General features: G+C 38.7%; 4 protein-coding genes across 4 annotated transcripts; 1 reads left to right on the forward strand and 3 right to left on the reverse strand.

Moving 5' to 3' along the window:
• Positions 1-147: 147 nt before the first annotated feature.
• Positions 148-2,082, reverse strand: ATC70_006724 (uncharacterized protein; the record flags this gene model as incomplete). The annotated part of the gene is made up of 5 exons (XM_064825995.1): positions 148-855; positions 919-1,217; positions 1,339-1,626; positions 1,681-1,852; positions 1,912-2,082. The coding sequence occupies 5 exons, from the start codon at positions 2,080-2,082 to the stop codon at positions 148-150; spliced, it is 1,638 nt and encodes a 545-aa protein (XP_064687509.1).
• A 211-nt stretch (positions 2,083-2,293) lies between these two features.
• Positions 2,294-3,563, reverse strand: spn4_3 (Septin spn4; the record flags this gene model as incomplete). The annotated part of the gene is made up of 6 exons (XM_064825996.1): positions 2,294-2,700; positions 2,769-3,075; positions 3,141-3,251; positions 3,338-3,393; positions 3,472-3,498; positions 3,560-3,563. 6 exons carry the CDS (start codon positions 3,561-3,563, stop codon positions 2,294-2,296), a joined length of 912 nt encoding a protein of 303 aa, XP_064687510.1.
• A 955-nt stretch (positions 3,564-4,518) lies between these two features.
• On the reverse strand, positions 4,519-4,953 carry ATC70_006726 (uncharacterized protein; the record flags this gene model as incomplete). Its single annotated transcript, XM_064825997.1, has 1 exon — positions 4,519-4,953. The coding sequence occupies one exon, from the start codon at positions 4,951-4,953 to the stop codon at positions 4,519-4,521; it is 435 nt and encodes a 144-aa protein (XP_064687511.1).
• A 370-nt stretch (positions 4,954-5,323) lies between these two features.
• On the forward strand, positions 5,324-7,105 carry VAC7_2 (Vacuolar inheritance and morphology protein; the record flags this gene model as incomplete). The annotated part of the gene is made up of 6 exons (XM_064825998.1): positions 5,324-5,516; positions 5,575-5,898; positions 5,957-6,077; positions 6,132-6,514; positions 6,570-6,846; positions 6,904-7,105. The coding sequence occupies 6 exons, from the start codon at positions 5,324-5,326 to the stop codon at positions 7,103-7,105; spliced, it is 1,500 nt and encodes a 499-aa protein (XP_064687512.1).
• Positions 7,106-13,808: the final 6,703 nt, after the last annotated feature.

Here is a 13,808-nt window from a genome sequence, read left to right on the forward strand (position 1 = left end):
GAAAGAAGAAATATAAAAGGTGAAAAAGAGGGAAAAATTATATACACAGCGACGGGGAAACAAAACGAATAAAACAATCCAAGATAAACCAGGTGATCTTTTGGATGCAAATGCGTTATGCAGACCTATGATGATAGAAGATGGCGCCTACTTGGAGTTTGCTTCATCGGGAACAGTAACGGTTGTCAGTGAGAGATTTGATTCAGGTACAACAATCACTATGGTATTTGTTTCAATGTCTGCTTCTGCTGTCATGACAGTTTCAGCATCATGATGATCGGTTGCTGTTGCTGGTGCTGCTGCTGCTGCTGCTGCTGCTGCATTTCTGACGATGAATTTTCGGCCATCGCCAATAAACAAATAGGCTAATGGTATAAAGCAAAAGAACAGCATACTCAAGATAGTGCACAGCCAAAAGAACCCAATGCTTGCATAGAGATAGCCTGCTATAAGAGGACCCACACACATGCCAACGCCATAGGCAGCATTGAACAATGAATAGCTTCGGGCTAAACCATCCGATGAATTTGAGCTTCCATTCTCCTTGTCCACTACTTTTGCAATTTCTGGGAATACAGGTGCCTGGCATCCGGCAATCGTGATACCGCCCATAATAAGAGTTGGCACCAGTAGCCAGAACGAGCCTCTCTCTTGACTTGGAAATCCAATCAGCAAACACGATGGTGTTGCCAACAGCAATGACACAAGCGCAACTATTTTAGTGCCATAACGATCGCATAGCCAACCACAAACAATACTGGCAATGATGGAAGGAATCATGTAGGCTAAAACAATCAGGCTGCAGCCTGCTGCATTGAAGCCCCATTCTTGAGCTAAGCGCATGGATAGAGTTGGCTATGACAAGTGTTTGGTATACAGTGAGATAGTGCAATAACTTTATCCAAATGTCAATATTACCTCAAAGGCACTCATCACAGTGGCTACAATGGCTGTTAGTGCAAGCGATACGATAAGCCTTGGTTGTTTTAGCAATTGCACCCAGGTTACACGACTTGTGCCAGGTTCAGGGCTATTTTGAAGATCATCGTCAACCGTCTTGGTGCGTTTCTCTGTATCTTTTTGCAAATCTTGATCGTAAAACCATTCCTTTGGCGCACTGGAACGCTCAATGATAACTAGGCGCATCAGTAAATCAATGGCACTGAGGATCATGGAAGCTATGAATGGCGCTCCATGGCCTAATTCGCTGTACAATACTATAGGATGGATAGAGTTAGATAAACGGTCTTGTCAATGACGCTGTACAATTCATATTTACATCCTAGTGAAGGATCAGGTTAGTTTGTGTGCATAACGGTGTATCGCATAGTAACCTACCTCCTGCGGGTAGTCCAACCATCATTCCTAATGGATAGAACCCAACCAGTTTGCCCATCTGCACACCTAGCTGATCTTTTGGCCAGTTGTCAGCTATTAAACAGAGGCACATGGTCCAGACACATGCATTGGAGACGCCTTGTAGAAAGCGAGCAATGAGCAGCATGGGATAAGTAGTAGATAGCATGAATAGCAGATTGGCAGCCATCGAGGCTATGGTTCCTAGGAGCATTGGCAATCTTCTTTGTTTGATTCTATCCCCCAACCATCCAAATAACGGTGATCCAGCTATTGCAATGTTAGAGCATGGTTTCGTTATATATATATATATGCGTGCCTTACATAACAAGCCTACTGCATACAGAGCAACCAGAATGCCAGTGTCCCTGGATGTCATCTCGATATTCGCTGTAATGGCAGTTGACTTTGAGTGATCCGCCCAGTCTTTATCAAGATTTCTAATGCGGGCCACGATAAATGGTGATAGTGGAAATAAGATGGAGTGTACAAATGTCTAGATAAATAATCTGCATCAGTACACACAAAGTACAATGCGAGATCACGTTAACATACACTGGTAAACAGGCCAACTGCAGCTGTCCAAAATACAAAGATTTTGCTTGATCTATATTTGAATAAGAATGGCAGTTTGTATTTTTGAACAGTCGCTGTAGATGAGGGCACAGATGATGTGATTGTGTCTGTCCTCACGGATAGTGATACATGTGGATGAAGCGGCACCATAGTGGAGATGAAAAGGCAGATGATTACTATTGACAACCAAATGTGCCGCTTGTATTTATACAGAATGGCGACAGATCACCTGTATTGACTAGAGGGGGTGTTTAGCAAACTGTTGCATTAGCATGGCATACTCTCTTTCCCTTTGACTGAATGTCAGGGGGGGGGGTCCTTTATTTCATTCTATAAATATATATATATATATATATACAATCTATTTGAGCAAAACCATGACAAGCTCATAAACATAAAATGTCACTGCATTGACTGGAAATCCTCTTATCAAGGTCGGCCACAGCCCTCTAAAGAAGACACCCGCTCCTTCTGCCTTGTAGGACCGCACAACACAGTCTTTGATCGATGCATAGGGACGATCTAGCAAAATTCTTGTATTTTCATTGTGTTGCTTGTGTTGCATCTGTAGTCGTGATTTGACAACGTCGATAGGATAGATGGATGCCCATGAGACGGTACCCGCTACGCCTCCTGCCAACAGGAGTTTCCATGCATCACCTCCCGGATTTACTTGCAATACTCGTTTCATACTCTCATATGCCCAAAAGTAAATACCGTAGCTAGGTGCATCTCGAATCATGGTAATAACACCACCTTGATAAAAACCTGTGTTTTTCATGTACAGACTATCAGAACATTTCTGCTTGGGTTTCCCGTAACTTGATTTCCTCTACCTCTTAATCCGTTTCTTGCATAAATCTCCTTGGCTACTTCCACTGTGGTCTTTGGTATCTTGGTCATTTGTGCCTGAATTTTGACTAAATCTGTTGGTGTGGAAAAAAAGAAGCAAGCGACACCGGCGCCAGCTCCTGCCAAGTACACTTGCCATAAGGAAGGCTCAAATGGCCCATTGTCTACTGGGGATGTTGTGTATTGGCGCTCAAAGTATCGAATAATGGATCCATACGAAACAAATAGCAGGGCATTGAGGCCCGCTAATCCAACTACAGGCGATAACACACCTTTGAACATGGAGCCCAGCTAAGTTTATGTCATGTTAGTTTGGAAATCTACATGTCTATCCCTGCTTGCCCTGTAAACGTTACCCCCTCAGTTTGCACCATGTTTCTCAATGTCTGCCATGATCCCATTCGGCTGGCTGGTTCCGACCCAATGGATAATTGACTATGGGTTCTGATAGGTGCTTGTAAGCGTGCCTAATTGTTTTGTATTCCATACTTAAATATCCAGATCTATGTGTGCGTGCAAGAGGAAGTGAAAAAAAAAAAAGTTGTTTGTTTACCTTGAGAACATCGAGTGGACTTCCGACAATGATTCCTGCTGCACCTCCAATCCAACCTACAGACAGAAATAAAGAGGTTAATATCTTAACCCGAAACCTCCTTAAAAACCGGTAAATGCAAGCAGAATCATCACCTGCAATGAAATCGTTTACGCTATCAGCTAATTAACGCTAAACATGAGTACTGGATCTTGATTTGGTTTATATGGTTTAAATCCCTACCCATCTATGAGAACAAAATTGTCCAAGAAAGAAATCAAAGAAGTTGCTGGTCAGGCATCTAAATATTGGACCGGGATTCCAACATTGCACACACATTAAGAGATGATAGGAAATGCGGGGTGGACATTCATTCAACAACACCATTTAAGATTGCTCTTGATTCTGTTATAAAAAAAGCTTACCAATAATCAATACAAGCAATGTTTATTCAGGACAGCTGCTCGGATTGTTTTGTGATTGGTAGCGCATTGTATAGCGTGTATCGACAAAAGTATTATTACTTGTTTGAGATTCAGATCAGTGAGCACATCAGATGAAGCAGCTTCAAGAACAAGATGTATAATAACAAAAAAAAAAAAAAAAAAAAAAAAAGGCTGTATTTTTGAGGTTGCTATTACAGAGTTGAGCGGTACACCGCAACACTTTGTTTGTCAATATGATGCCAAGTACCCCTAGCTGAGCACATTAGACAATTTGGGAAGAGTGAGGGTAGGGTACACCCTTTGCTTTTAAGTCAGGGTTTGTTTGTGTCATCGAATAAGTGTTATATGTTCCAATCTGACCGCTGCTTGCTTAATTAAACCAATATTCCTGGCTGGCCAACGTTTTAAACATTACTTGGAGCATTGATATATGTTGAGCAATCACTCGATTCACAGATGAATTGACTTGTTTTAGCGCAAACTGATAAAACATTCATTAATATAGCATAGCGTTAGGTGCTTGCAAACATCCTCAAAGATGTATATGAGCTCTATAGACCTTTTATATATATATATATAACCAATTTACAGCGCCAGTGCAGAGCTTCGATTCCATCTGGCATGCTACAAAGGCAGGTTTTGAGGCTGTTCCAAGCGACAAAAGCAATCAGTTCAACTTGATATCCATGTTCGAAACTAGCAAGTTGATTTATTGTATATAACAAAAAGGGTATTAATTTATAAATGCTGATTTGATTACTGAATAACACATGGCTCCTTCTTAAGCGGCTTGCCCTTTGCTTGGACCAGTCGAGGATTTCGCCATGTTGGATCAGCTTGGACATATTCTGGCTTTGGTTTCTCTTCTTCCTTTTCTTCCTTTTCATCTTTATCTTTGCCACCGTCGCCTCCACATTCGGCCACTGCAGCCATCATATAGCCATAGGGTTGATTGAAGTTGAATACGAGATTGGGCCCCATTCCGCCAATGCCAGGATAGCCGCCGCCCATCATTGGACTGCACATTGAACTACCCATCATGGAGGGTGCCATCATGGCGCTACTGCCTCCGCCTCCATGAGCAGAAGGAGCAGGCGATCCAGCTGGTATGCCGAGCCTCTTTTTGTCAGCTTCTGTCATTGTAGGCATTTTGACTTTCTTTGGTTGAGGCACAGGTGTGTTGTCTGTCATTTTCCAGTTTCTGGCTTCAATCAAGATTTGAGAATAATGAAGAAAAAAAAAGAAAGCGAGGCAATGAGAAAGAAGGAAGAAGCTTATATAGACGATAGCAACATATTCCCTATTTTGGTTGCTTGAATGAAAACATTTCGACATTTATCTCTTGATTTTGTGCTACTGTGCATCTTGATATTGCAAACGAAGGAATACGTCACTGGTGGTAAAGTGATGAATGAGATGTGCGCGCGGCTGTTCAATGCTCTGCTGCTGCTGGAGCGTGCAATTACTCATTTCGTCTGATTACAAAAGGAAAGGGGATCTTTTTCTTTCTTCTTCTCATCTCTCTTTATTTAATTATATCACCTATTAAATAGATAATTAGATGCCTGATATCACTGTTAATGTTAGACCATCCACTGGTCAGATCTTTCAGATTTCATTTGACCCAGAAGAGACAACCGTTGAAGGACTCAAAGTACTAATTGGCGAGAAAATGGGAAATTTGGATGCTTCCAGCTTGAAATTGGTATTCTCTGGAAGAATTTTAAAGAGTGAGGACACAGCAATGGAGTGCAGTAAAGTATTGAAGACAAGGAATGACTGCTATGGATACTGATTATCATATTTTGCTAGGAATTACTGCTGGAAGCACGGTGCACGTTGTTCGTTCAGGTGGTAACAAAGCTCCTGTAGCCTCGAATGCCAGTACCAGTACCACAAACACCAACACCGCCACTACTACTCCTGCTACACTCAATACCACCTCTTCAGCTCGTCAAACATCTGATCCAATCCCTCCTATTCCACCTACACCAAGCCCTTCTACGTTGACAGGCCTCGGTGGCAATTCGTCTTCTGCCTCGCCCTTTGGAGATATGCAAATGCCCAATATGGATCCTGAAGTGATGCGTCAAATGATGGACTCGCCTTTTATGCAGAATATCATGGGAAACACAGGTTGGATTGTAGTAGGCAGTGTATTCTTCTTCTTCATAATTAACACTCGGGAATGTAGACTTTGTGCGCTCCATCATCATGAGTAATCCGCAAATGAAGGCACTGGTTGAGCAAAATCCAGAGCTAGGCCACGTAATCAATGATCCTGCCTTTCTGAGACAATCCATGGAGATGATGAGGTAAGATATAGTGCGACAACCTGTTGGATGGCTACTCATTTCAGCCCCCCATAGAAACCCTGAGTTGATGAGGGAGATGCAACGAAACAACGATCGTGCCTTGTCCAACATCGAGGCTATTCCTGGAGGATTCAACCATTTACGTAGAATGTACAATACCTTTCAAAGTCCTATGGAGTCTGCTTTGGGTCGTGGCGGTTCATCTTCGTCTGATGAAGCTAACAATCAACGTTTAGCAAGAGAGCTGAACGTGGAAAGTGTGCCTGAGAACTCTTTAAACACACAGGCTTTGCCTAATCCCTGGGCTGCTCCCGCTAATAACAACAATACCAACCGCAATGCAACTGACAATACATCCAGTCCTGCTGCTGCTCCTGCCAATCCTTTTGCTGCACTTGGTGGAGCTGGTGCCAATGGAGCTGCGAATCCTTTAGCAGGTAAATATCCACATACAAGAAGCGATTTAAATCTGCTAACAGCATCAATCTGTAGCTTTGCTTGGTGGATCTAGCGGATCCATGTTTCCTTTTGGTAATAATGAGACACAAGCACAAGCACAAGCACAAACGCAACAACCATCCACACAGCAACAACAGACACCATTTTGGGCAGATCCCAACTTTATCCAAGCCAGCTTGAGAATGCAACAAGCCATGATGGCTGGACAACAAAATACCGGCAACTCTACATCCAACACAACGAGTGCAAACAACCAACAACAGAATTTGTTACAACAAATGATGATGGGATTTCCTGCTGGCGGATTTGGGTAAGTTTGCCGTATGCAAGCATGTGTGATGCATTTGCTGATAAAAGGATGATCTAGTGGTTATAGTGGTCTTTCAGATTTCCAATCGCCACAGCAACAACAGCAGCAGCAACCATCAGAGCCACCAGAGGTTCGTTTTAGAGAACAATTAGCGCAATTGGAGGAGATGGGCTTCTCGGAAAAATCTTCGAATGTTCGTGCTTTGTTAGCTACTGGAGGAAATGTTCAAGCAGCTATTGAATATTTGTTGTCAATGTAAAAAAAAAATGTATCCTGTTACATGATATCTCTGTTGAATTCATCTACAATTTCATAATAAATACACCTCTTAATAATCATGTATATCAGATCAGAGTAACAAGAAGTGATGATAGTTTTACTGTATTTTTAGCTTTGCATCGGATACTTATCATGTAATAGTTGCTACAGAACATAAATATCTTGCTCCTAGCCATGACACACTACTGTCTATTTCTCAAACAAGAAATACCATGTTGCAGGGGGAAAATGAAGCAATACACATTTAGTACAATATGAATGTAAGGTACTTTTAACGCGGTTAGACATGCTTTAATATGACATCCTATGGAAACTATATACGCATAGCCGACAGTTAGCGTTCGATATACTTTTTCCTAAATAGGTTTGTCGCAAAGAGTGCAGCATTCATAAGAACCAGATATGACATTATCGCATACATTTTCCCAGGAGGCCGTTCTAATTGTTGCCACATCATATAGCAATTGCCATCTCAAAAAGTTTGGAACAGGCTTGTTTATGTACAAGCTACATAATATCACTTACAGATGTGATTTCATTCGATACTCCTGTAAATCCTTTACTAAATTACATGGCCAATAAGACTCTATCGTTAATCACTGGGCCACTTTTGTTAAAGTTCATAAGATGCACGATTTTGAGCAAAATCATGAAGGAAATGTACATTTAAAACTTAAAGCCCTTATAGCCTAATAGATCCTAAGCAAAGCTACTGAAATGTCTTTGTCTAACTCAAATACAATGCGTCTTTCTCTAGATATGTCCAAAAAAGGGTATCATGCAAAATCATCGATTTTTGTTCACAATCTACGTGTGATAGCAAGCAAAAAATCTGGACACGATTTTTTGGTCAGGACAAGATTGTCAATATTTCATGATAGAGTCATGCCAGAGCTTCAAGCAAAGTCTCATTTGATAGGAAATTTTTTGGTCTACAATGTTTAATAATGCTTAACAAAATGTTTTGATGACAGATACTGATTAATCTTTTGAAAACAGTCAAAAAATTGCAAAAAAATATCCCATCAAATACCAGTTGAGCAATGTACACCAAACACTTGATATAAATACCATTGTATTTTCCTTTAAATTCTCTACAAGTTTCATATAAGTTTGAAGGGGTAGTTACTATCAAGAAACGCGTAATGTTAAGGTCGATAGATTTCGGAATCCCATGGACCATCATTCAGAATATTAGAAATTGAAGCTCCGTTGGCCTCCCGCATGTGTACATGAAGATCAGGCACGACAGCAAAACACTCACATGTGCTTCAAATATGGCATCAGGGCATAGCTGAACAATACCCTAGAGAAAGGGTTCTACACTTCAATAACTAACATCACGCCTTAAACTGTCATGACTACATTAAAGCATGCTATGAGGATTACTCATCTGAGCCCATTAAGAATAATATTTTAATTGGCTCCTGTGGCCAGCAGTGCTCTTCCATTGATTACCTCTTTAAATCAAACATCAACAACATTTGCCAGATATCGCTATAGCAGTACCTATTGGTCTCTATTATCACTAACAAGGATCTAGTTGCAAATGTATAAATACTCTTCTTTTTTACTCAATTCCAGGATCTTCAGTTCATTTTATACACAAATAAAATACAGTTGATTTCACTGCAACATACTCAACAATAAAGAGTGTTGTGCCCGAAGGGCTACAAGTGTCTATAATGATTAAGTTATTCTCGATGGGCAGATATGTTTGCGTTGCGCAACAACATGGACAAGCTATGATAATTGAAGTGCATCTCGGCTATCTAGATGCTGAGGTTCACCAGATGTGATAAGCGTTGTACAAGATAAATTGCTTACTTTGACATTCAAAACTTAGTATAAATAGGATAACTCTTGTCTTCATCAATAAAACTTTAGTTTTTGTGTCTGATCTTATTCAAATAAGACTTTTCTTGTTTTTGTAATATCAAACATTTTTTATAAGCTACAAATTATAATCCTTTTATTCTTTGTGCTTGACATCAACATCTAATCTATCGATCCAGTACCTTTAATAACTTGCAATTACAATGGTTTCAATAGTAACTTTTATATATGTGTCTTTGTTCGAAATCATCTACTTATGGAATAATCTGTATTTGATTAACAACCCATCATTCCATCTAAGATCCAACTACACTATTGTTTTCTTCGCAAGGTTTTGCTATAGGAACATGCTATCGTCAGGGCTCTAGCATCAATGATATTCCAAACCTTGATTTTGGATGGCCTACACTTCAAAATTCAAGATACGTTTGTACGCCCAGAGCCTTGGATGTCAGGTAAAACAAAAGGCAAGCCAAAGAAACATATATGCTTGAAATTAATGACGGACAACGCATGCCTGGCGTGGCATTTGGTACTGCTGGGAGGATCTAGTACCGAGTGTACTATTTTACCTATAATATAAAATAACTTTCCTCACGTTATAAATTCAATAAACATCTCTCACATAAAGCTGTGTAATGGATGCCAGATTTAATAATTATTGCACCTTATGTTATTTTGAATAAAGAAAAATTTAAATTGTAACAGTTTAGACACACTTTTATTACAAACACACTATAATGTTAAATGACAGATCAATAGGAGATTAACTAGTTGTAACCCTTCGCTGTTCCAACCTCTTAGCCAATCAGATTGCTTGAAAACTCCGCTAGCCTAAAAAAAATTTGCGAGGGTTTCCCCCTGTTTTGATGTGAGGCAAAATTTTAAGCGCCGCTATAGTAGCAATATAGCCGCTGCTATCATCAAACTTCCCCCAGGTGCTAGAGCATGCCTTACTTACACCACCTAGCTTTAAATACTGGCATTGAGACCCTCAATCATCACTAAAGTAAGTAGCGATAACCAAGTGGAGGCAGCCTATCTACCTCCTAGCCTCGGATAAAGTCTTGTTGAGCTTCAGGGATAGGCACATCCACACAACGTAATAAAGATGTATGCTTCAAAAGAAACATAATAACAAAAGAAGCGAACATAATAATACTATAGGAGTATAGTAGTATATGTAGGCAAAAGAAAAAAAAAGAATGCTCACACGAAGTGAGTCAAAGGAAAGTATGTTATGAATAAAACATTAAAAATGTTCACGTTATTATATTCTTGTTATTGCAACAAAAATACATACATGAGCAATGTGCATGATAACAGTCTGATGATGTAAAAGAACACAAATGCGCACAGTTGCAGGAGCAACAGTAGCAGCAGTATAAGTGTGTAATACAACATGAAGACCAATGTTGTTTTCATGTGAAGCGACAGAGGCAATACAAACAACAATCCACGGTTATATAACAAAGTATCACAAGAAGGGCAATACAATTATATAGCAGTGTGTCATGCTTGCTATTCGTGAATACGAAGCAACAACATTGCAAGTATTTGTTGAACTGATCATATCACAGCCAACAAAAAAGAAAGAAAAGGCAATAAAGCAAACAGCATGAATGCATTATCGCGGGAAAGGAAGCAGTAGTACAAACGTTCAAAGAAGTTTATATCATTGCGACCGCAAGAAAAAAAAAGATACTTACCACTTCTTACCACAGCATCACAACCAGAGATAGACCAGAGAACCAGCATACATCAAAGATAACAGATCACAGGATAAGCAAACACCAGAGAAGAACCACCGAAGCAACGATATACCATCAAAGCAGCCACCGCCAAGTGTGCAGCCAGTGCACAGCAAAAGATCAAAAATAAATCCCTAGTAGAGTTATTCCAAGTAAAACCACGGTATAAAACGCGTTAACATTGTATCTTACGTCTATTGCATAACTGTCAATTATACTTGATTCAATTCTATTCACAAAGGTAGCGTTGTTTCATGAGTAGAGAGCTTGCGAAGTATAGTATATATATATATATATGTATATATATATATATATAAAGACGAAAAAAGAAAAGGAAAAAATGCTAATAAAAGGCTGAGGCTAAAAGACGTCACTGTTATCAATGTACCGCAAGGTAAGTATTAGAATTTGATAGCTTGCTACAAGGCAGCAAAGCAAGATATGAATTAGCAATTTTCACCATGAGGTTCGCCAACACCTTACCTATTAATCTGTTACATGTAATTAAGAGGTTATATTTGACAAGGGTAGCGAATTTACGCTTGAATTGAGCTACATGCTAAGAAAAAAAAAGGCGGTATTTTAAACTATCAATAGCCCAGCCTCCATAATACTCAAAATGAGGATTCATGGATTTCTGAAATCGTTCATCCTTAATATCATGCGATTCTGATAACAACATTGCTTTCCAGCTAAATAAAACTTGGGGTAGAACTTAAAGTAGAATCTAATGATACCAATTTTAAGTATTTTGGCCAACTTTATTAGGCTGATTTTTCATAGAATAGTTATTGCGGTTTTTTTATTGTTTTTGGCAGATTACTAGGTTTCTGTCATCAAAGTTTTACTTGAAATACTTATCATAGTGTAGAACAGACAAGAACCTATCGAATGAGCTCTTACTCAAAGAGCTAGCATGATTTTTTCATGAGGTATCGTCAATTTTGTATCTCGAGAGAAATTGCTATCTTGATTCTTGCCTTGCTATCACAGGCAAATTTTGCATAAAAATCGATGATCTTCCAAGATTACATTTTTGATCATATCTCAGGAAAGACATGTTGTATTTGAATAAAACTGTAGAATACATCCACTATGATCTGCATTGCGACAGTTCATCCAGTTACCAGATTTAGATATAAACTGTATGTACACTGGATTAGATGTACGATAATATCGGTTTATACTATAAGAAGATATGGACTTCAGATACGCTAGTACTATAAGATTCATACTATACAAGATATAGGCTATAGATGGCACCACGGACATGGATGGCGCTATAGACTTATACTTGTATTCCGACATTGACTACGGATGTTTACCATATCTGGATAGGCACCAAGATTAATGCAATATGAGCTTGTTGCTTCAGATGTGCACTTCATGATCCACGCTATAAGACACATGCTTATATTCGTGATACTAGCTACAGGCACTTTATGTACTACAGACTTGTACTATATATGAGACATGCTATAGACATGCATACGATATGCTATAGACATGCCATATATCCAGATACATGCTAAAGATGTATGCTTAGCGATATACACTCAGATATTTACTATTAACATAGACTAAGAAGACTGTACCTATCGGACACATGCTACTAGATCGATATTATTAATCCTTATACAAAGGATAGATTAAGGTACTTGAGACAAGAGTCTGAATATTCGTCCAGACAAAGCTAAATCATGATTAGCTTGCTGGAGTTGTCTTTTAGCATGATTAGACATTAGTTGATCTGAGTTGACTTATTTGTTAATCTAATTAATAGAACTTTTATCCATTGTTATAGTATATAAGAAGGATCATCTACCTGGCCAGTAGAGAGACTTCAGTTTTTACTTTACACCTGTCAGTTTGATAATAAAACATACCTTTATCAATGCAGTGAAATCAGGTTTAAATAGATTTCACAAAAAAAATAAAGCAAAGGTAAAATACAATAATATAAATCAACTGTATTTTATTTTGTGTATAAAATAAACTGAAGATCCTGGAATTGAGTACAAAAAGAAGAGTATTTATACATTTGCATCTAGCTTGTAGGATTAGTGATGATAGAGAGCAATAGGTGCTGCTATTGCGATATCTGGCAAATGTTGTTGATGTTTGATTTAAAGTGGTAATCAATGCAAGAGCACTGACCATAAGGGTCGATTTGAGTAACCTTGATGGGCTTGGGTGAGCTATATATCGTCATAGCATGATTTAATGTAACCTTGGTGGTTTAAAGTGTGATGTTTGTTATTGAAGTATGGAATCCTTTATCTGGGATATTGTGCAACTATGGCAGCAGGGCATAGTTGTCATATTTGAATATGCTTGTTATTGATTTAATTCTATTTGGATAAAGATACCATCACTTATTGCGACCATCATGGGTGTGATTGAATACACTGTGATCAGGAGTGATTCATTCACACGATGTGTGATATAAATGTGTATCTTCAATTTAGTATATTTAAATGGTTTTTTGATGTACATTTGAGCGCTTTCATTAATAGATCCAAATAGCATGAATTTGAATGAGTGCTATTTGATGAACTTTGGTTTTCAATTAAGTTGCGTTTGGGTGGCTATTTCATTACAATCAAGTTGACATTACTGTTTTTTTTATTCTTTTTTTTCCGTGAATTTTAGTCTATCAAGCCTCAAATTCCACAGTTTCATCTAAATACGATGCGTCTCTTACGAGATATGACCAAAAATTCCCTCGTGAAAAATCACTGATTTTTGGCCAGAATTTGCCTATAGTAGCAAGGCAAAAATCCGGATGACAATTTGTTTGAGATACAAAACTGTTGGTATCTCATGAAAAAATCATGCTAGCTCTTTGAGTAAGAGCTCATTCGATAGGTTCTTGTCTGTTCTACACTATGATAAGTATTTCAAGTAAAACTTTGATGACAGAAACCTAGTAATCTGCCAAAAACAATAAAAAAACCGCAATAACTATTCTATGAAAAATCAGCCTAATAAAGTTGGCCAAAATACTTAAAATTGGTATCATTAGATTCTACTTTAAGTTCTACCCCAAGTTTTATTTAGCTGGAAAGCAATGTTGTTATCAGAATCGCATGATAT

The sequence above is a fragment of the Mucor velutinosus genome, assembly GCF_035048745.1.
Source record: "Mucor velutinosus strain NIH1002 chromosome Unknown tig00001547, whole genome shotgun sequence".
Classification (NCBI taxonomy): Eukaryota; Fungi; Mucoromycota; class Mucoromycetes; order Mucorales; family Mucoraceae; genus Mucor; species Mucor velutinosus.